The sequence below is a fragment of the Callorhinus ursinus genome, unplaced genomic scaffold (assembly GCF_003265705.2).
Source record: "Callorhinus ursinus isolate GAN/ISIS: 27379988/994484 unplaced genomic scaffold, GSC_fseal_2.0 scaffold1, whole genome shotgun sequence".
NCBI lineage: Eukaryota > Metazoa > Chordata > Mammalia > Carnivora > Otariidae > Callorhinus > Callorhinus ursinus.
In genome coordinates, this window is record NW_027397063.1 from 102466340 (window position 1) to 102490205 (window position 23866).

Genomic DNA, 23866 nt, shown 5'->3' on the forward strand with positions numbered 1-23866 from the left:
GTTTCTCAGAGTCCATCGTCTCTCATGGTTCTTCTCCCCCTCCGATTACGGGGGACATTTTCTAAGGCAGTCCTGATGGAGTGGTGGGGAAGAGAGGTCCTTGTAGGAGCTGAGGAGGGAATGGAAGACCAGGACTCAGAGCAAGGCTGTGGTCAGGCTCCTAGAGGAGCGCCATGGCCCGGCATATATGCGCGCATGCCTGTGTGTGTGCGTGTGTGCGTGCGTGCATGTACGCATGTGTGCGTGCGCGCGCGTGTGTGTACGCGTGTGTGTGCGTCCATGGGTATGTTCACGATGACAGGGTCTGGAGTGTGATTCTATCCTGAGAGGATAAAGCAGTAGGGAGGAAAATGCTGAGGACAGACCAAGGAAGTAAGTAATGGGTTGAGAAGGGACCCTGTGAGGTAGAAAAGGATGAGTCTGGCAGCACAGGCAGAAGGCCAGACAGTGGACAGGAAGGAAGAAATTTCACTAAGATTAGAGGGAAGGTTGGGCAGGAACCAAAGAAAGCATGGCAATGGGGAACTGCAAGGTGAAGGAATTCCCCTGATGGCCTCTGTTTTCTCTTTGAAATGGAAGAGTCCCATTCACTGGGTGTTTTCAGGCCTTCTGTAAGCTAGGCACACAAACTGAGGGAAATGGAGGGAGGGGTGTGATAGGTGCTTAAGAATGGGGGAGGACTGGAATATCTGACAAGGCACAGAAGAGGGAAAGCCTGGAGAAGACTTGGCAGAATGGCTGGGGGTTGCAGTAGACCAGAGATCAGAGGCCCAAGTTGGAATGGGGGCACAGAGGCAAGGAACATAGCCCAAAGGATAGAACCCCCCACCAAATGATTGCAGGAGGGTAACTTTCCTACAGAGAGCTCCCCTGGGACTGCTTTTGCACTCTGAGCCATTCGCTTATGCCTTACTCAGCTGTGTTTTGTAATAGCAGACTGCAGTAATGAGGGTCTGACCGCCTGTCTCTGTACACTGGGGCTAGTTATGCAATGTGGATTTCCTGTCCCCCCGCCCCATCTCCTGTGACAGGTGCCTTCTATTCTGCTATTAGGAGAGTGACCTCAATGACTAGTTGCTTCTAGTTTTCTGTTTCTGATTAGATATCTTGTCAGAAATCTCTGCCTGCAGACTGCAGGGAAGAGAAATTGAGCTTTGAACCAGTAGTTTAATATGTATGTTACAAAATATAACTCACCTTCTTTAGGTTACATTGTATCAATACATGTACAGCATTCTTTTAGAAAGCACTCTGATCCAAGTAACTCTGTTCCTGGAAGTTCATCCAGAAAAGCTAGTCCTGCCCACCATCTACCCCCCAGAATAAGAAAGGAGGAATGTGCCTGAAGATGTTCGTTACAGCATTAGCCAGAATACTGAAGCAATGAAAGACAACCTGACAGACAGCAGTGCATCAGTTTGATGGAAAATCCATATTGTTACCTACATGAATTAGGAAGGCAACATGGAAAATGCTTATATTCTGAATGAGAAGTACAGAATATGACCTCAAAACCGCATTATTATTATAATATCGGAAACAAACATTAAGATGGACACAGATTTGAAACAAATAAAAATAAAGGAAAATCTTGCTTTTATATTGGTAGGATTGTGGGTGAAATTTTTATCTTAATTTCCATTTCATTGTTATAACGTTGTTCATTTATTTTTAAAAATTCCTTTATGAACAGTTGAACATTTGAACAGAAACACAGTGAGGAGTAAGTCCATCTTCTCCTAATCCTCCTGCCCTGCTAACAAAAAAGAGCTTTGTCATGGTCAGGGTTGAGATGAATTCTTTCACAAATCCCAAACTTTAAACCCAGTTATTAAACAGCCATCAGTTTCCATGTAACAGGTTGACAATCCCCCAAATATGTTGGATTAAAATTTTTCTTTTAATAAAGAGATTTGAAATTCTATTCTGGTTACCAACCAGGTCTTTCAGCTTCTTAAAAAAAAAAAAAAGTTCCCTATTATCCCTCTGGTGACTACTCTATTTTATCTCCATTGCCCCAGATTCTCTCCAAAAACTCTCTCAATCCAGTTTCTATTACCATCAGCAGCTTACATCAAGGTCAACAGTGACTGCTCGACTCTGTGGACAAGTTCAGGTTCTTAACCAAAAAATTCCCATCACACTTAAAGCTGCCAAGCCCCCTCTTTTTCTCCCCTGGCCCTGGGGTCACCAAATGGACTGTCTGCTCCTCTTCCTTCTCTTTTTGCCTTTGTGGTCCTAATTCCCTTAGTATAAACCACTGACTTCTACCAAGAAACCCTAGACCTGCTGACCACATCAGGCTCCATCCCTGCATCCTACTCGAAGCAAAATGTATCCATCCAACATATATGTATCCCACAGCTACATCATGCATCCTCAATGGCTGCCATAATCCCCCTAAGGGGATGAAAATTGGTTCTTGGCAGGGGGAGAAAAGAAAAAACCTTATTCTTTAAAAAGCGTGTATGTGTATAAAGCACAATATAAATACAATACAGAAATTAATACACAATATACCTGTGGTATTAAAATTTCATTGGGAAAGGGTGATTAGAAGTGTCTAAAAAGACTCCTGGGGTGAGGAGCCATAATGAAAAAAAAAAGTTGAGAAATACTGATCTACACTGTGCCAGGCATTCTTAGGTGCTAGGGATACAGCGGTGAATAAAACAGACCAACAAACAAGTCATGAGAGAAACAGGTAAAAATATAGACTTGGTCAGGTGGTAATAATTGCTAAGGAGAAAAGTAAAAGCAAGGAAAGGGGTTGGAGAGGTGACTGGGCAGGGGGTGACAACTTGAAATAAAGTGGTTAAAGAAGGCCCCCCTGACAAAGTGGCATTTAAGTCAAGCTGTGGAGGTGAGGGAGAAAGCCATGAGGATATCGGAGGAACATCCAGGCGAGGGAACACTATGTGCAAAGGCCCTGAGGTAGAAACGCTTCAGGCATGATTGAAGTACAGGAAGGAGGCCAGTGGCTAGAGCACACTGTTCAAGGAAATGGGTAGCAGATGTAGTCAGAGGTCTGACAAGGAGTCCAACCACATAGGTCCATTGTAATGAGTTGGCTTATACTCAGAGTAGAATCCCCTGGAAGGGTTTAAGCAAGGGACTTACACACACCAATTCATTGATTAAAGATCCCTCTGGCTGCTGGGCTAAGAGTAGACTGTAAGAAGGAGGGGTGGAAGCGGAGACCAGTTAGGAAGCCCTTGCTGTCCTCTGAGTGAGAGATGACGGTGGCTTAGACTGGGATGGAGCAGAGGAGATGGAGAGAAGTGGTCAGATTTTGAAGGTCGTGCCAACAGGTTTTCCTGATGGATTCAACATGAAATAGAGTAAAAATCAAGGATGAGGCCAAGGAAGAATGGAGCTGCCAGCAGCTGAGGTGAAGAAGGCTGAAGGAAGCAAGTGTGAGAAATGGAACACTATGGGTGCGGTTTGGGACACCATGCGATGCCTATTTCATATGCCAGGCAAGATGTTCAGTAGGAAGTTGAGGATTTACAAGTGTGGGATTTAAGGGGAAATCCAGGCTGGAGATATCGCTTTGTAAGTGTTTCTAGTAAAAGCCATGCTACTGGATAGAGCACCAAGGAAGGGAGTGAAGAGGCAGAAAAGGTCCAAGAAAGGAGTCATCCCTAGAGAACTCAGAGAGGAGGATGAATCAACAAAGCAGATCAAGATCGTAGCCAGTGAGGTAGCAGAAGCCGGAGAGTGTCGTGTCGGGGAGCCGGGGGAAGGAAGCGTTTGCCAGGAGGAGGCAGTGAGCCATTGTGCCAAATGTAGCCCAGGGAAGATGGGGTCAAAGATTGACTGTCAGGTTTGGCAGCTGGAAGCTCTTCCGTGCCTTGGGAAATGTAGTTATCAGGGCAAGTGCGTTCAAGAGAGAAAGTGGAGGGAGGGAGGAGACTCCGAGAGGAGGGGTTTTGCTCTAAGGGAAATAGAAAAAAAGGAATAATAGCTAGAGGGCTTAAGAGATTTTTTTTTTTAAGATTTTATTTATTTGTGTTTAGAGAGAGTGCGAGAGAGCGCACATGGGCTGGGGGAGGAGCAGAGGGAGAGGGACAAGCAGACTCCGTGCTGGGACAAGCAGGGAGCTGGATGCAGGGCTCAATCTCACCACCCTGAGATCATGACCTGAGCCGAAATCAAGAGTCGGACACTTAACCGACTGAGCCACCCAGGTGCCCTATATATATATATATATATATAATTATGTTTTTTTAAGATGAGAAAATGACAGCGTATTACCTGTGCGCTGACGGGACTGATCCAAAGAGAGGGGGAAGTGGAACTGGCCGAGAGAGAATGCCTCAGCAGTGTCTCTGAGGAGGTGAGAAGGGGCGGCCATGAGCAGTGGTGGAACTGGCCCTCGGAAGGGGCACACCGTAGAGACTTCTGAGCACCTACCCTGTGCTAAGTACTCATACGCTGAGGTCACGGAGTCCTCACACATTTGAGAGAAAGGTAGAATTTCCTTTTCAGATAAGGAAGTCAAGGTTTAGGGAGTTCGCAGACTTAGAAAAGGAGCTGAAGTGTGAATCTCCTCTAATTTCAGAAGGCTGGTCCCTTCCCAGGCTGCCCCAAGGAACACCTTCATTTTACAGAGAGAAACAGGGACCCTTTGACCTGCTCCAGGGCACACGGTGGACTAGAGCCTGGCGCTTGGCTCTTGGCCCTCTGCTCCTTTCTTCTCTCTTACGGAGCTCGTCCTCCTCCATGCCAAATGGTCACTTTGGCTGAGGGTCTTGTTCATGTCTGGAAGAACCTCCTCAGTCCAGACCTTATCTTCCCGCTCCTTTTTTTGGTTTTAGTCAGGTTTATTGCGGTATAATTACATACAGTAAAACTCACCATTTTTTTTATTTTTTTATTGTTATGTTAATCACCATATATTACATCATTAGTTTTTAGTGCAGTGTTCCATGATTCATTGTTTGTTCATAACACCCAGTGCTCCATGCAGAACGTGCCTTCCTCAATACCCATCACCAGGCTAACCCATCCCCCTACCCCCTCCCCTCTAGAACCCTCAGTTTGTTTTTCAGAGTCCATCATCTCTCATGATTCGTCTCCCCCTCTGACATACTCCCCTTTTCTTCCTCTCCTGTTATCTTCTTCTTTTTCTTTTTTCTTAAAATATGTTGCGTTATTTGTTTCAGAAGTACAGATCTGTGATTCAACAGTCTTGCACAATTCACAGCGCTCACCGTAGCACATACCCTCCCCAATGTCTAAAACTCACCATTTTTAAGTGTACAGGTCTATAAAATTTTGACAAATACATAAAGGCATGGAAATACCACCACAATCAAGATACAGAATACTTTCATCACCCTCAAAATTTCCCCTGTGCCCCTTTGGTGGTCTATCTCCTCCCTCCCTGCCAACCTGGAGCAAAAACTTACCTGTTTTCTGTCATTATTTTCCAGATGCCATATGGATGGAATCCTACAACATACAACCTTTTGAGTGTAGTTCATTTCAGTTAGCATAATGCACTTCAGCTCCATCCACATTATCGTATGCATCAATGGTCTGTTCCTTTTTATTACTGAGAAGTATGTTATCTTATAGATGGGCCAAAGCTTGTTTATCCATTCACTATTGATGGATATTTAAGATGTCTCCAATTTTTGGCAAATATGAATAAAGCCACTGTAAACATTTGCATACAGATTTTTGTGGACATATGTTTTTAACTCTCTTAGGTAAATATCTAGAAATGGAGTTGCTGGGTCATATGTTAAGTCTACGTTCAGTTTTTTTAAGCACAGAAACAATTGGATATCCATATGCAAAAACAAAAATTAACCTTGGCCATATAAAAAAAATAAATCAAAACGGATCACGGACTTAAATGTGAACCTAAAACTAAAAAATGCCTAGAAAAACATAGGTGAAAATATCTGTGACCTTGCATGAGGCAAAGACTTCTTAGATTTGACATCCACAACATGATACATAAAAGAAAAACAACTGATAAACTAGAATTCATAAAAATAAGAACTACTCTTCAAAAGGCACTGATAAGAGAATGAATAGACAAGCAACATACTTGGAGAAAATATTTGTGAATTACTTATCTGATAAAGGGCTCATATCCAGCATGCATGAAGAAGTCTCAGAACTCAATAAGAAACAATCCAATAAAAAATGCACAAAGATATTATTAACACACTCCACCAAAAAAGATATGTAGAAAGCAAATAAACTCACAAAATGATGCTCAATATCATTAGTCATTTGGAAAATGCCAAGTAAAACATCGTACAATGAGGTAAACTACACACCTATTTAAATGGCTACAATTTTAAAAAGCTGCCAAGTGCAAGAATGCGGAAGTACTGGGACTCTACGCTGCCGGTGGGAAGGTGAAATGGCACAGACACTCTGGAAAACAGTTTGCAGTTTCTTACAATGTTACCCATGCAGGAGCTGGGGGGTGGGGACAGGGGGCAGGTGGACAGCAAAGGGGAACCCGGGAGTTTTTGGAACGATGAAATTGTCCTATATATTGATTGAGGTGGTAGTTACATGACTGTCAAAATTCATAGAAAATAAAAAGAGAATTTTTTACGATGTTAATTTTACTTTAATCTTAAAAATGGGGGGGGGAGGGAGTAAAAAGCAAAGACAGCAATACCCCTGTGTGACTAGGCAATTTGACTTCTCTGTGCTTCCAGGTTTTTTGTTTTTTGTTTTTTGTCTTAAATCCATACCTTGAGGATTTTTTTAAAATCTATACATTGAGGATAAAATAGTCCCTTCTTTATATTGTCGTAAGAATGAAAAGATTTAAATCTCTCATTTATGTTTCCATTTATGTTGTAAAGATTAAAATGTAAGTCTCTCATTTATGCAATATAGGTAAAGACCTGGAACATAGCAAATGCTAGAGCATTTTTGGCTGTTATTTTTAGTCCTATTATATATACTCATGTATTGCTCTTTGAGGAAGTTTGGTGATGAAAGGGCACTCAAGGGCTGGGGTAGTCTGAAGACGGGGAGAGCGAGGCCCATTGACTCACGCAGAGTGGAGGAAATCCATGAGAAGAGAATGAAAGACAAAGAGTCATTCTCAAAGCACAGACCAAATCCTGTCCCACGAAGGTGGCATCAGCTGCCTGCTTTAATAAATAACTCCCTTTCACTTGTCAACAGCTAATTAAGTAATTTCTGGAGGCCAGAAGTGACTTGCTGGATTTAATGACAGGCCCGCCGCAGCTCAAAATGTTCAAATCCCTTCTCTGTGTTATAATCCCAAACCTAAAAGAATGGAAAGACCAAACCAACCTACCTCCTCGCTACACCGCATCCGATACGGTTAAAGTAACACCTCCCCATATTTATTTGAATGGTCTGCTCTCAGCTTCAGCCAAGCAAAAGTCACGTGAATGTTGGTCAGAAAATGGAGGGCTGTTCCCAGAGTTCTGGCCGGTCGTCATGACAGACTCAGGGAATTTTCATCAAAAACAGAAACCAGAGAAAATGTAAGTAACTATAACTCTCAGGGATTAGTGCCCTGCTGGGTCACTTTCTCAACAGAGTGGAAATTGTCAGAGACTTCGTAAGAATTAGAATGCTCCATGTGACAATTTATTTTAGCTCCTAGCTTTTCTTTCTAGGAGGCAAATCAGTGCAACTTTTCTTTCTGCTTCGATTTTCAGACAGGCTTCACCTAGCTACCCTATCAGAGACGCTGAGGTTACCTCTTTTAACTTCTTTTAACAGGTGGGGAGATAGATGGAAGTGGGTTTTTGGATAAGATGGAAGTGGGTTTTTGGATAACTGCTAGTAAAAAAACAAATCAACAGCTGATAGAGCTAAGAACAGCAGGTTGGATTGATGGTACGGTCTCAGCAGTTGGAAGCTCAGGAGGCCAGGGCATCAAGGAATAAAACTAGCTGCTTCACTCTGTGCCCCCAGAACACAGAACATAGGGCGGGGGGGCACAGAGGCTTAGCACCCACAACTTGAATGTCCACATTGCCAACCTGCCATTCCTCCAAGCAGCTGAGGAATTTCCTTATTTTATCTTTCAGCCCACCCATCCACATCATTTCTAACTGATGAGGACTTTTAAAAGTACAACCACAAAAAAGAAATAAAAAAATAAAAGTATAACTATAATACCATTAATATAACCAACGAAATCAGTAATAGTCATGTAATATCATATAATACCCAGTCCGTGTTCAGTTTTCTCTGGTTATCTCAGAAATGACTTTTATAGAGCATTTGTTCAAATCACAAACAGTATCCGTACATTTCATCTAGTAATAAATCTCTGAAACCTCTAATCTACACGAGTCACAGGAGTTTTTGGTCTTCATTTATCCATTTATTATTTTTTTAGGTATTTATGTATTCATTGAATAGAGAATGCTTCCAAGGTGGTATAAAAAAAAAAAATCCAAAAGGTACATAATGAAATATCTCTCAGTCTCCTTCTCCAGAAGCAATGCTACAAATTTTGTGTGTAACCTCTAGAAACGGTATCTCCCGGGATAAGCATGCCTGTCCCTGAAACTGCTCTGGCATGCTGGTTAAGAGCGAGGACAGGAGTTCCAATCTCCATCACTTAACTAAGTACAAATCTGGGGTATGTTACCTCACCCCCTGAGCCCCAGTTTTTCCTGTCGTAGGTGGGTTGTTGAGAGAATGAAATCAGGTTAAGTGCTTAGTTATGTGTTATTATATATATTCCCCTCTGGCTTTTTCCAAATGCACATTTCTATTAGTTTGGGGTTTGTTTTTGTTTTTTTCACCTCACATATTTTGATGATCATTTCATACCTGTTCTTATAGATTCACATCATTGTTCGGAACATTTTCTTCCTTTGGCTTCTTTGCTCTCCCACCCATGGATTTGTTCCTAACTCACAAGCTCCTTGACTGGTTTCTCTTCTCTCCTGTGCAGGTCAGTCCCCACGGCTCTTCTCTCCTCTAGCTACAGTTTCTCCACAGGTGATAGCCATTCCTCTGGCTTCACATACCAAGATGAGGCCATGGAGGCCCTTAGGTCATAAAATTTAAGAAGACATTCATGCTTGAGCTCGTGCAAGAGGGGGTTGATCCCAGAGAGTGATTGTCCCTTTAAGTTGCATGCCCTAGGCGCCTTGCTGGCCTCACCCTAGTTTCACCTCCCTAAAAACCTCCACCTTCTCCCTGGACCTCCGGACACATAAATCCTATTTGGCACCTCTACTCGCATTTCTTAGGTGCAACTCAACCTTCAAATGTCTAAAACAGAACTCCTGCCTCACTTCCCGCTCCCATGTCCAGACCCACACCTTCTACTTGTCTATGTCAGTTAATAGCATTACCATTTATTCGGTTGCTTATCCTTGATTCCTTTCTTTCAACAAGTCCTATCTTCTATCTCCAAGATAGATTCCAAATCTGATAACCGCTCACCACCTCTACTGCTGCACCTTAGGTCGGGCCCCCGTCTCTTGCCACTGTGAATACTCCCTGCCTCTGGGTCTCCCTGCTTCCACACCTGCCCTCCTCCCTCCCCTCACCCCCTCATTCCCGCTAATCAGCAGCCAGAGTGACCTTTTCACATCATGAAGAAGACTGTGTCCCTCTCTTACTTAAAACTCCCCATTGGCTTCCCAGTGAATTTAGAATTAAAAGCCAACTCCTTACCATGGTCAGTTGACCAGGACCCAGCGGGTGCAACAGTCTGATCCCAGTCTCGCAATCCCACTTCACCTCCTCTCACTCACCAGGTTCACGGGCTCACTGCTGCCCCAGCTGTGTTCCTTTTCCCAGGAATGCTCTTCCCCAGGTATTTATACAGCCACTTCCTTCCAGGCATTCAGGTACCAGCTCAGGTGTAACAGCTGACCACCCATATCCATTCACTCAATCACTCAAAATTCCATTGCCCTGTTTCATTTCTCCATAGCAGCGCACTCTGTGAAAGTGCTTTTTGTTACCATCTCATAATAGCCCCCCAAAGGTCAGGGGCTTAAAACAAAAATTTATTAGTTCAACTGCCTAGGTCTTGTTTGGGTTGCAGTTAAACAGCAGCTGGGGTTGGAGTCACCCAGAGACTTTTCTGGGCTGTACGTCCAAGACTCTTCCCTCCGGTGCTTGGTGCTCCTCTGGGTCGCCTTTTTCTCCAGCAGAGTAACTTGGACTTCCCCAATGACTGCTCAAGCCTCAAAGAGAAAAGACATAGGAACAGCTGATCTTCTTAGAGGCTAGTCTGGGATGGGCACGCTGTAGTTCTGCTGCCATATTCAGGTGGCCAAAGCAGTCACAAACCAGCCCAGCTTCAAGGGGACTGAGGAGTAAATTCCTCTAAAAGGGAAGTGCCATGTGTGTAGAAGGAGGAAAGAAATTGACGGCGGCCATCTTTGGAGATAAGCTATGAAATTTACTGGTTTACTTGTTGTCTGCTTACTCCCCTTAGGTTATAATCTCCACGAGACAACAGGGACCTTGTCCATCTTGTATCCAGCACCTAGAACAATGCCTGGCATACACCAGGTGCTCAGTAAATAAGTTAAAGGGCACTTGATAAATGTTCGGGAAACTAAAATGGCCTGAATTAAACTTCCCCAGATTGGTCTTGCCAGGTTTGCTGATGCTAAGCCTGCTGATGCCTCACCAGATAAGAGAGACCCTACATTTATAAAGGATTTCATTTCCTATGCAAACAAGAAAAACTTGCCCTGAACACAAAATCTAGAAATAGATTTGGCATGTTTTCTAAGTGGAAAATATTTCTCGTGTCACCAGAAATTATTTTCCCACAGCTTGTGCGACATCAAAATATTGAAACTGACTGAAAATACCCCATTTTTTAAATCTTGGTGTGGATTAGAAACAATTTTTTCTTTTTTGGAGCAAAGGAAACAGAAATACTTCCTGATGTTTGAACTCCCCCAGATATCCCCAAACTGAAAATGTCATTTCAAGACAGATTAAAAAAAAAAAAAAGACTACTGAGAAATGTCATTAAAAGTTTGGTCATCAACATGTACAGTTTTTGGTCATGAAGCCAGTACTTGTTTATTTAAGTAATTACATACGACCAAGGGCAGAAAAAATTCCCTCCAATCTCCTCTTTGTTGGTCTTTACTGGTGAGTTCTATAGAATAATCCTATGTTTAAACCTTTTTCTAAATCCCTCGAAAATTAATAAGTGAGAATGTATTCACCTAAAGGATTTTAGTGATTTTTGAAGTTAAAAAGGATTTAATTTTTGAAATTACACTCGCAGGATACCACTAATGAAATTTCTTCTAATCTTTGTTTTATCTTTAGTTTTCCCAGATTTGCTCCAAGTGATCCCTGTGAGCATCCACGTCAACGTCATCCTCTTCTCCATAATCCTGGTCATTCTAACCATGGTGGGAACAGCCTTCTTCATGTACAATGCTTTTGGCAAGCCCTTTGAAACCCTGCATGGTCCACTAGGGTTGTATCTTCTGAGCTTCATTTCAGGTGAGCACAAAATTCTACTTCTACTTCAAAGTACTTCTACTCTGACACAAAGACAAATGTGCTTTCCAAGGTGTCAAAAGACAGGTCTACCTGAATATAAAGTGACAGTACATAGACATGGATGTCCATTGTAGCATTATATATGATCGCCGAAGGGGAGGAAAACAGAATTATCCAACAATAAGGAATTCGAGATACACATTGTGATAGTCTATATGGATAAATGCTGGCATTAAATTATATCTTTGAAGATGTAATCAAAAGGATGCATGCTTGTATCAAAAAGTTAAGTGAATAAAACTGTGTATAGGATTTTATAAATATAAGATTTATAATCATAAGATTTTATGAACCAAATTTGATTATATATAAATACAGACAACATATATAAATATTTATATTGTACATATACTCTTTCTAGCCTCCATATAGACACACACACACACACACACACACATAGAGAGAGAGAGAGCTCATCTGTTCTGTTTGTAGTAGTTACTTCTGAGCAGTGAACTTATGGGTGATTTTCACTTTTTCTTATACTTTTTAATATTTCCAAATGTTCAATAATATGCATGTATTTATTCACAATCAGGAAAATAAATAAAAATTATCCAAAAAAGAAAATTATCCACTGGCTCCATAAACAGCCAGTGTTCTGCCCACATGAGTTGTCATATTCAGGCCTATAGGTACTTTGTGTAGCCTAATGATAGGTGTATCTGAGAAAAAAATAAACTCTAAACTCAGAAATGGGTTCATCAGTAACATGTCCTACTCAATAACTAAGGCTGATGGGAAAGAATAGAAACCCCAGATAGTGCCACAGGGTGCTTAGGATATTTTTACCAGGAGAAAAGAAACATGAGAAAATCAAAACTGTACATGTAACTTGCATGTAGCCATTCTTGTATTGGAGGTCTCTGATTTCACCCCACTTCAAACTTATAAAACGACTTAGTACTTTGTCATATTCCCAGGAAGCTTCCACAGTGCTCTTAAGGATTCCATGGGGAGACGAGAGAAATTACAACTCATACCAGCAAACAGTAGATTGAAAATCCTTATTAGTCTGTTTCCTTCCCCGCTGACATTGCCCTTTGGCTGCCCCCGGGCCCCAGGCCCTTGTGTGTCTGGCCACTGCTCCCTTCCCCTAGCACAAATCAATGCCAGCCATAAGTTTGCTAAGCTCCCTCTCTAGAAAACAGAGCCTTGGGTCAACAGGGGCTTCCTCAGCTCGCAGCGAGATACAGCCTTCACCCATTCAGCCTTGAGCACACTTCTTCAAGTCTTACCTCATCCACATCTTGCCAATCAAATAATTCACTTCACCAAAGCAGTTCTCTGTCTAGTGGGAGTTCTGTCTCTCACAAGCAGATAACACAGTTTCCAATCGTGCAGAAATGGTGACCCTGGGAGGGCAGAGTCTAAATCTTTCTCATCTTTGTACCTCCAACATGAGCATCCGGCATGAGGCTCTGCATGCAGTGAGCAATTCAAGACGTGTTTGCAGACTTGAGAAGGCAAACCCGGAAGGAGATGTTCGCTTGGGCACTCAGTACAGTTTAGAGAAATCAGAATTCCAGTGGGATGGGATGAGCAGAGCGGGCCCATGGAGGCGGCAGGACCAGAGCCGGAGAGGGGTGGAATGAAAGCTGTGAAGGAAGGCTGAGGGCTTCGAGATTAGGGCAGAGGGGTTAGCACACAGGTACAGGGTGCGGACAGACGTACCGAGACAGTGATTCAATGTCCTGGGTAGGTCCAGGTGAGAAGTGGGTATTGGCATTACCTCCCCGCCCCCGCAACATACCAAACCAAACCGGTAGACCTGGGCGGCATACTATTTTAGTGAAGGCCATTAAAGCAATCAGAGGCCAGCCAGAAAACAGAATACACACTATTTTGACCAGGGGAATATAAGGTCCAGCAGTGGTTCTTAAAGTGGGGTCCCCCAGACCAGCAGCATTTGCCTCACCGGGGAACTTGACAGAAAAGCAAATTCTCCGGCCCCGCCCCAGGCCCGATACTGCCTCAGAAACTCGGGTAAGGGAGGCGGGGGGCAGCAATGTGTTCAACAAGCCTTTTAGGTGATTCCAATGCAAGCTCAGGTTCGAGGACTGGGGCTGTCAGGAACTGATGTAACAGGTGTTAAGGACTGGCAACACGAAATGGAGACCCTAGGCTGACTCAGAGATGATAATCTCAGAAAGCAGCTAGCATTCCCAGGGCTGGAGGCACTAGCACCGACACGCTTGAGAGAGGCCAGGGCGCTGGGTGTCAGACCTTTGAGGAGATGACATTGTGTCCTGACACCAGCGGCAGCTGGGAGGAGGGGAAGGAAGGGCTTAGGAAGCCCCCCAGCGCTGTATCCCACTGGTCCTCCCCCCCCCCCCCGCCGCCCCCAGGGCTGTGTATTGACAACAGAACGGGAAGCAGCTGACAAGGCAGAACTAGAGCCGGGGTAGTGTTGACCCAACATCACAAAGCAGAGGAAAAAAGCACTGGTTCGAAGCCGGGATACAAGAGCTTATTAACTGGTACAACCATCTCGTGCTCCAGCTTCTGAATGAAATTCAGAAGAGCAGCCCATTTGGAAGACAAATTATTTGACAGTTCTAACGGACGACCGAAATACCGGTATTTGAAAAGCAAGATGACTCAGAGAATGCAGAGTTTAATCCAAGTCCCAGATCTTATCTCAGCCCTTGGCCAGGTCTAATGCAAAGAAAACCTGAGCACAGAAATATATGCGGGAACACACAGACCCTGTGCTTACATTATATCTTATTTATCTTTGAACTTCTTGTAAAAGCAGGTCCTCAATAAAGGTTTGTGGATGAGGAAGGAAGAGAAGGGTCAGAAAAGAAGCCAGCTCCAGATCCATCTTGCAGAAGAAAAAGGCATAGTATTTGTAGCTTATCTGCTTTTTTAAGCCCCAAATCCTTATTTTTTAAAGACCAAAAATTTCAGTAACTTTTAAAAAACTGTGCACGAGAACAAAACATGTTTAAGGGTCAAATGGACTGATGGTTGGTGACCTTTGGGGGTAAACAGATCACTCCTGAATCACAGACTACCTCCTTCTGCTTCAGTCGACATACAGTAACCAGAAGGCCCTGGCATTTTGGAAATGTTTATCTGAAGTTGTAAAATTCACAGAGATCCCAGCTCTACACCCTAATTGTGGACGGATGAGGATTTACAGCCTTATCACAAGCACTGTAACTCTGAGCCAGTAGATTCACAAACAAAGAAGGGAGGGCCTGTATTAGGAAGTCCTTTTGTTCCTGCGTGAATCACACTCCACTGGAGACCCCCTTACTGGCCCATGGGGGAGCAGCTCTCTTTCATTGAGACTCCTCCCCTGTTTCTCTGCCCAGGCAGCCTTCCTCACAGTCCGCAGGGAAAACTCCTTCCTCCTTAGACCTCCTTTCTCTTCTTCTCTCACTCACCCTTGGGTTCCCCAAGATTCCCCCTTTCCTTGTGCAGCTATCATTCAGGTCTACTGTCCAACCCCTTGCTGGATGGGGACCCAAGGCTTGGCATCCTGAGGCATGAAGATGGGGGAGAAAGAAAGGGAAGGGGTCTTCCTTCCACACGGCCGGAGTCACAGTGCTCTGAGCATCCCCTTCTGTGTTCCAGTGTGCATGCCAGACCCTGGAGGCAAAGAAGGAAAGGTAATAGACCTGCGGATGAGGCCACTAAAGGTTTCATCGCCACAGTGGGCTCATGCTATGGCCTGATAACATGTTGCCCTCCTGGACCAGATGTTGCTGCCACTTCTCACGGCTTCCAGTTTGGTCCATCCATTCCTCAGCCTTCTTTGTGCTGCATTTCTGTCCAGTGTCAATGTTCACAAGACCCACGCAACTCAGTCCATTTGCTCTTTCTCATCTTGCCAATTATAAACTAGATTTGAGGAATTTTTCCCCAAGTTAGGATTTTGGTAATACCTTAATGGTCCCCCTTAGTTCATTTTGGGCAGTGATTCTCTTTCTGGACTACACACTAGGATCCCTTGAAGAACTTTCTAAAAAACTTTCTAAAAATACACCAGGCCCCATGCTACACTAATTAAATTGGAGTCTCTCAGGGTGGAGTCTGGGTACGGGTGTTTTTTTAAGCTCTCTCGGTAATTCTAACGTGTGACCAGTGCTGAGAGCTGTTGACTGAGGTGAATATATTTCCCTTATTCAACAAACCCTGACTGGGAGGCCACTGTGTGCCCGCCATTACAATAGGCACTGGTGCTAGATACCACAACCAGTCAGGCGCACAGTCCTGCCTTCATGGAATCTACAGTCTGGTGGGAGAGTCAAACAAAGGCATACATAAGTAATGAAAGATGACAATCATTTCAATAAGGTGATAAACGTGCTGTTGGAATAGAGAATGAAGGGAAAGGGGGGATGGGGCTTTGATGCAGTGGTCAGTAAGTAGTTCCAAAGAAACAAAGGAGTTGAGGACCCCCAGAGACTTTCCCAAGGAGAGGAGAAAGCACATGTGAACATTCTAGGGAAAGAGGTCGGCCCACAGTAGGAACGGAAAGAAGGCCCCTGTGCCTTGGAGCAGGTAATGAGGGAAAAATGGCAAGACAAAAAAAAAAAAAAAAAAAAATCATTAGCAAGACCTGTTGATGCCAGTTAATGTCATACCCCATGGTAAATCTTTTAGAATTGATTCTAATTGCATTGAGAAGCTTGCGAAAGATTTTTAAGAAGATGTCGGAGAGCTGATTTACCTTTAAAGAAATGTCTGGGGAAAAGACTAGGCTATTGCCTTGGACATGGAGAGAGAGGAATGGATTCTAAAAATATTTTGAGAGTAAATCCAAAACCTTTTGCAGGTGGCTTAAGCAAGTAGACAGTGGTAGCAATAACCAAGGGGAAGAACAGACTTAGAGTTTTGGGCAAGAAAGAGCTAGAAGGAGGAGCTTAGCACTAGAAATCAATGTACTCTTCATGCTATGTCAAGTTTAAGACCCTAGGAGGTATCTGAGTAGAGATAGCAAGTAGCCAGTGGGATATATGAGTCTGGAGCTCAGAGAAGAGGTCTAGACAAAAGACATAAATTTAGGAGTTGTCAGGATATAGATATTATTTAAAGCAATAGAAATGGATGAGATCATCTAGAGAGAGACTATGGATAGAGAAAAATTGGCGTGGGACCAATCCCTGAAAAACACCGTCAGTTCATTTTTGGGTTGAGGAGGAAGGAGGGCCCAGCAAAGACACTGACTAGGTGTGTCCAGAGAGGAGGAAGGAAAACCAAGAGGCCATGTTGTTCCTGAGGCTCTAAGACGGGGATGTTTCAAGAGTATGGCTGAATGGTGAGCTTTTCGAAAGCATAAATGAGAGAGGAAATGGGAAGGGAAGGCAGAATGGGGCAAACAGGGTGGAAAACACTTCCCTCAAGGTTTATAATACAGCAGGAGAGAGAGAGAGAGATGTATACAAACTAAGAAAGTAAAGAAAGAGAAGGACCCAGAGAAGAAGCAGCTGAGCATAGAAGCAACTGGATCTATAGTTTCACAATGGCGCATGGATATATGAGTCTGCCTTTCTATATTCCATTCTAGAAGTTTCCCAGTTGATGGTGGAGTCCCAGATTTGCAAGGAAAAGAGAGAAGGCTAGGTAGAAGACTTGCCGTGGATCAATCACAGAACATCCTAGATAGTTCAGTGAATACTCTCTGAAAATGATATGAAAGGTATTGACTCGGGCCTCTTAGAGGTGATGAAAACCTCCAAAATGCAGACTTACCACAAATTGTATTTATTGTGTCTTCTCTTAAACAGAGGATCGTGTTATGAGTTATACCTAGCAAGGCAAACAAACACAATGACTGACTTCTTTTAAAAGGGGGATGTTCCTGGGGAGCCTGGGTGGCGCAGTCATTTAAGCATCTGACTCTTGATTTCGGCTCAGGTCATGATCTCAGCGTCCTGGGATGGAGCCCTGCATCGGGCTCTGTGCTCAGCCAGAGTCTGCTTAAGATTCTCTCTCCCTCTCCCTCTGCTCCTCCCCCTGCTCTCTCTCTCTCTCTCAAATAAATAAATAAATCTTTAAAAAATAAATAAATAAGAGGGGGATGTTCCTAATACGGGCCTAATTAATTATGATCATTTCAACTGTGGCGTAGAACATAAATAAACACAGTCACACATGAAACACATAGACAGGAAAATAAAGAGCAGGACCAAAATAGAAGGAGGCTTACATTATACATCAGGTTTAATACTCCTAATATCCCGGCCTCTGTACCATGTCTAGGATAGATTACTCTGCAACTGGTGGTCATAGGCTATCTGGGTCTTGTTTCCACTTCCGTCCCTACGGAGGAGCTGCTACCCAAAGTCCAAGAAGCAGATACAGGTCCAGGCATCAGCGTCACCAGACCTGAGGAAGGACAGGCTTGGTAGTAGAAAAAGTCAGCAAGGAAAACATCCTACGAGTTTCTCGGCATGGACTCTAGAAAGGAGTCCCCAGAAGGAGAGAAGTAATACTAGCCAGCCCACGATGGCAAAGGACCAGGGCTCCTGTTCTGAGGCGGAGGTGGCAGCAGGGTGGGCAGAGGATGGTGCTCCAGGTTACTCACGTTGAGGGGGCTAGAAAAGAACGTCTAACTCCCCGTGCCCCATACCTGGCCCTGACCCTGGGCCAGGAGATGCTCGATCTTGTCCCATCACAGTGGCAAACAGACTCCCGTCTGATTCAAAATGAGCACATGTGTCTTCCTTTCTGTCTGATCTAGAGGCAAAGCCCAAGTCCTTGCTAGGACCTCCAAAGCACCACCTGATGTGCCCACCCCATCACCACCCATGCCCACAGCTCACCTCTTACCCCTCTCTGCCTGGCTCTCTGCCTCTCTCTCAGCCCAGACCACCACTCGGCAGTCCCGAAGATGAAGAGCAAAAGCTGCGCCCAGCTGGTGGTGTTCCTTCATCCATACCTACTCTTCGGAAACGCGTGACCAAATCGCTCCTCTTCATGACCTCAAAATCTACTCTTAGATATTAACTTGCTTTGCTTGTCCCTCCGCCCCTCTTCTAGATGGCAGCCAATGGTCTCCATACCATACTGGAGCCAGAACTGCTCTCATTTGCAGACGAAATTATTGCTGGAGACCTCCCCTATGCTAAGCTGGCTCTCTACAGAGATTGCACGATTTCACAGAAAATTAGTACCTACACCTGCAAAGCCGTGGCTTTCCCACCCCCATTTATCATCTTTCAAGACTCCTTAAAGAAGGAAATTATCAATTTATCATTCTGTAGAGGAAATGGAATGCCTCTAATATTTGTCATCTATAAGAGAGTTTAAAGATGACGTGCTAGCTTTCTGGAAATGTTGGCCATTGCTTTAAATGAAATTGAAATTCTAATTTATTATTTCCCCAAAATACAATCTTAGTGATAATAGGAGAATGTATCTGAGCTATTTTTTCACCCTTGAGGACACATTTTTACTGAAACCCCTGGTCCCCTGGACTCCCACGGATCCTGGCAGGGTGTTCCCAGCCCTGAAGGCATAGTCGCCTTCAGGGTCAGCCAGGGATGAAGAAGCAGCTTTCTTTTTGGCTGTGACCTTTGTTCCCTATATTGTAAGGGCTGGAGGAGAGAGGCATCCAATTCTGCAGCCCCAGACAGCCGCCAGAGGACGGTCATGAGTGTGCAGTGGCTAGCACATTACAAATGTTTGTTAATTGACTGGTAATTCATTGTGTGACAGCCGTATAACTCAGCTATCCTTTTCAGTTAGGGATTAACTCAGTAATCAGTCATTAAAGGGGGAAAAATATTACAGTACCAGCCAGATGGCAGGGCAATCAAACACATAAAGGAAAATGGCTGGTCTTTCAGTAAGATGCAAGGCAGCAAAACCTGGGTCCTGCATCTGGTTTTGTTCCAAATTCTAGCTGGAGCAAGTCTTGGCAGGCTCTCCTACAACCAATGTACTCTAACCTTTCTTATGAGCAGGAGCAGTGTTGGTCAGACAAACAGGTGAGGCATCTGTCCCGGTGGCCCCCGCTGAGTTTGGACTCCTGGTATGCCTGGATCCCTGGGAAAAGGAAGAAGGAAGCATGCAGGCCTGATCCTAACATTTGTGAGGCCTTGAGCAAGGGTGTTAATGACAGCCCACCTACCCCATGTCCAAACATTTAAAAGTTAAAAGCTAATAAACTGTTCAGTGAGATATGTTTTATCCTTCTGCCTTGACAAACATCTCTCCATAAGGACCTGGAAGGCCAGATTCACATTTAGAATTCTGGACCCAAATGTGGTGGTGGAGGCCAGGTGGCCCCTGTCTTTCCACCTCCCTCCCCTCGCTTGGTTCCACCCGCACTGTAATGGTATGCACGTGTGGACATTCCCCTGAGTACCCAAGCTCTGACCACGCCCTCGAAATAGCTGTTCCTTGGCCATCCTCAGGCCTCAGGGCTCTGCAGCACCAGCCGAAAAGTCTGCCCTTGGGAGGACTGACCCAGGGAAGAGTAGATGTCCATGCAGTCCTGGAAATGTGCTCAGAGCTGTTTGGGGAGAGAATTCCCAGGTCCCGAGAGTCTGGTTTAGAGTGTGGGTCAGGAATGGGCTCATCCCATTGACTTCAAGGATTCCTCTCCTTGTGGGAAGGGGTCTTTCTAGGAGAGAGAGAGCAGCACCCTCCAAATGTGGGAGCCATAGCAGGAGCCCCCTTGCTGGGGACTAAAGGACATTTTAGAAAAGTGCCAAGCCCTACTTGTACCATCACCCCCATCCCTTACACACCTCTCTCCATGTGCCTAGTAGCCAGGCCACAAAGAGAAGATGCACTTCGTATGTATCTTTTGGTCTGAAAGTCGTAGTTATCCTTGGTCCCACATGTCTTTTAGAGCCGTGAACAGAGGGAGGCAAAGATAGCCTAATGTCACAGTGAGTCGTTTCCCTGGGTGTCTCTTCATAGTCATGAGGGTGGCAGAAACTCAAGCTAGGTCGCTATGCTCCGTCTCTGAAATGACAAGGGTGACCTCATGGTCAACTCCAGAATCCAGAGCAGAATCCCAGACCATCCTCTCAACTACTGGACCGTGCACTCTGTTTTGGGAGCTTGCATGCTTGGATGATTAGCTGTGGAGAAAGGCTGTGAGTCTGAAGATAGTCCAAGCAACCTTTACTTTAAGAATTTGAAATACAGTCTCACTATGATGCTGTCTCCTTCACAAAGTAGTACCTTTAAAATATTTAACAACATGAAAAGGAACCCGAGCTTGAATTTTTCTTTCAAGCAGGAAGGCAATACAGTGTTTCGCTTCTGTCTGAAATTCACCATCTCCTAGACAAAGAAGGCTCTTCTGGTAAAAGCAATGGCATTTGCTCCACAATTTTCAAATAAAAGATAAAGAGAAAACAGCATTGCAGCCTTTTTGTTGGATCTAACAAGAAAGGAATAGTACGGTTTTGCCAGGGGAGAGCCCTGGTTTGAAGTTCAGAACACAAAAATAGGCTGACTAAATTTTACAAAGGAATATTCTCAACTACTGCTCTAAGGCTGGCGAGAAGTGAAGTTTCAAGAAAACGAGATCATTTGATTATTTGGGGGGTTATATTAGGAGGATGATCAAGCTGATGGGTCAGTCCTATGCAAAATTCTAAAATAGAAGACGTGTGATTTCTCCTTCCCTGCCCACCCCACCCCTCACCCCTAACCCTCACACAATCCATTCTCTCCCTCTATCCCAGCCCAAACCTGGCCTTTGGGAAAAGAATGGGGCCACCATTTGCATTACGGCTCTTCATGTCCAGACCACTCTCCCCACACAGTCCAGGCTCCCTTTGCTCGGCTGATTTTTCCTACAGCTACTTCCAAAGAACCTTCCATGATGCTGCCCACCCTCTCAGTAACAGCCACCTGTACCCCCCTAGCTGTTACACTCACTGCAACTGGTTTATAATTGTTTTACCCTGTCCGATTAGACTCTCTGTTAGAGGAGAAACCACATGCATTTCCTTTAACGTTTATATCTCCACCACTGTCCCGGTGCTCGGCACATGACAAGTCAAATTGAATAAATGAATGACTGAATTAATGAATGGGAACTTAAGCCACTATGTTGCTGTTCCCAGGGTGTTGAATTAACTGTAATTGAAGAGCAAAAAGCACTTACCCCTCCTAAAGGAGTTGTAAACCTAATGGGAGAGTATTTGGAGGAATAAGGCACTGTGATGCATTCTTTTGGATGGCCTATCTGATATAGTCAGGTTTTTTTGGTGTGCAGAGGGGCGGGGTAAGGGATTCTGGCAAGGACTTCCAAGATGAAAGGAATACATTAAATTCATATTCATAGGAAGAGCTACCAATTAGTAAGCATTTATATGTGTCAATTCTCAATGACAAATGTTAATCAGGCATCATCTTTATTATCCACATTTTATAGATGAGAAAATTGAGACTTGGGGATTAAAATTGCCTACTCTCACAGAGTAAGTGGAAGAATCAGGGTCTGAATCCAAATCGGTTTGACCTATGTCAGAAGACCACCTCAGCAAGTCTCCTATTAACCGGAACCCCAATGGCTTGGGATGCAACACTAGAGGAAGAAGTCCCTGGCATCCTGGCTATCCACTGTGCTCCCGATCTTCCTGCCTGCTTCTGCCCGCTGTGCCATCCACCCATCTGGGGGTCTCCCATTCTCCATCCTCAGTGGGAGAGGGCCTATCAGAATTTCTAGGCACCACTCAGTATGGAGTGCCCCTGTCCTGCAGAGAGCTCACCCCAGACCTCAGCTGCACCAGTTAAGTAAGATTAGATTAGGCTACCAATGAGTGGTAAATGAGGGGAAAATAATAATAGTGGACTAAACAAAATAGAGATTTATTTTTCTTTCCCATAAAAACCTAGAGTTTAAAATCCAGGGTTGGTCTGGTAGCTCCAGGTATCTGGGATCCAGACTCCTCCTTTCTTGTTTTTCCACAGTACATGGCTTGCATTTCCGAGGCCACCTGCTCCAAAATGTCTGCTGGAGCTCCAGCCATTGCATCCATATTTCAACTACAGGAAGGAGGAAGGCGGAAAAGAAAGGGCAGGCCTCTGATACATGCAGACTTCAAGGAAACGTTCCTGCCCCTACGTAGATCCCACCCCTCCTCAACCAAACAAGGTAGCCTTTATTCAAGGCAGCCACATACCCAAGTAAAAATCCTGCGTTCTGTTAGAAACACAGAGCACAAATAACTGTTTGCCTCAACACCTTATCTATGGCTCCTTTTGCCCAGGGTCTCCTGTGGGCAGCTGTGGCCAAGTGGGAGCTGGAGGAGAGGGGAAGGCAAGTAGCCCTTCTGAAGGAAGCCCTAGGCCCTTTCACGAGGGGCCTGTATGACTGACATTTTTCCTACATGGCCTGTGAAGTATAGAGAAATGTGTTCTCTTAAAGCCACATCATAGTCGTGGCTGCTTTGTAGCCTCATTCCACCATTGTGCTCTTAAGGTGCCCAGCCATCCAGCCTTCTCAACAGGCAGAGAGGAACATCTCCCAATCTTGGTGAGATCCGCCAGATTCTACCCTCCCTACCCCCACCAAGTCGTCTTCACTCAGAGACATAGCCCAGGCCCTTCCACCCATCAGCTGGAGAATCAGGCTCATGATTACCAATTTGAAATTGTATATTTTTTGCCGAAGAATGCAAATGAGGATGATGGTAAAGGCTTTCTTTGGTTTGCTGACCCTCTTCCCCGCCCCTTACAATCAGGAAATATTTGTGCCAACACGTTGTTTGTTCCTTCTGTTGCAGGCTCCTGTGGCTGTCTTGTCATGATACTGTTTGCCTCTGAAGTGAAAATCCACCACCTCTCAGAAAAAATTGCCAATTATAAAGAAGGGACTTATGCCTACAAAACGCAAAGTGAAAAATACACCACTTCGTTCTGGGTTGTTTTCATTTGCTTTTTTGTTCACTTTTTGAATGGGCTCCTAATACGACTTACTGGATTTCAGTTTCCTTTTGCAAAATCTAAAGACACAGAGACAACTAATGTAGCTGCAGATCTAATGTACTGAAAACAAATACTTCTGTAATTTTCCAAGTAAGGGAGCAGACTTGCTTTGGTCACTTGGAAATGGTTAATTTTGTCTATCCTTTTAGATGAACAAATTAAAGCACCCAAACCCTCCGTGGCAATGTTTATAAATGATGTACTAAGGGTACAGGCTGGAAAGGAAGGAGAGCAGAAGGAAGGTTTTGGAAGGTTGTTTTACGTGGTGGGAACTGGGTTCTTTTTTTTTTTTTTTAAGATTTTATTTATTTATTTATTTATTTATTTATTTATTTGCGAGAGAAAGAGAGAGTGTGTGTAAGCACCTGCACTCGAGTGCGGGGGGGTGGGGGGCAGAGGGAGAAAGAATCCCAAACAGAGTGAAGAA

The 23866-nt window shown here is 44.3% G+C and overlaps 1 protein-coding gene across 3 annotated transcripts in view; it reads left to right on the forward strand.

The window, feature by feature from the left end:
• Positions 1-23503, forward strand: part of CLRN1 (clarin 1) — a 35235-nt gene extending 11732 nt beyond the window's left edge. For 2 of the 3 annotated variants that reach the window (XM_025870037.1, XM_025870046.1), the window contains 2 exons: positions 11290-11469; positions 23238-23503. In XM_025870037.1, the coding sequence (XP_025725822.1) occupies positions 11290-11469; positions 23238-23503 (446 nt within the window). Of the gene's footprint in view, positions 1-11289; positions 11470-18160; positions 18177-19908; positions 19932-23237 lie in introns of all 3 variants that reach the window. The other variant, XM_025870052.1, reaches the window with a different exon arrangement.
• The last annotated feature ends 363 nt before the right edge of the window (positions 23504-23866 follow it).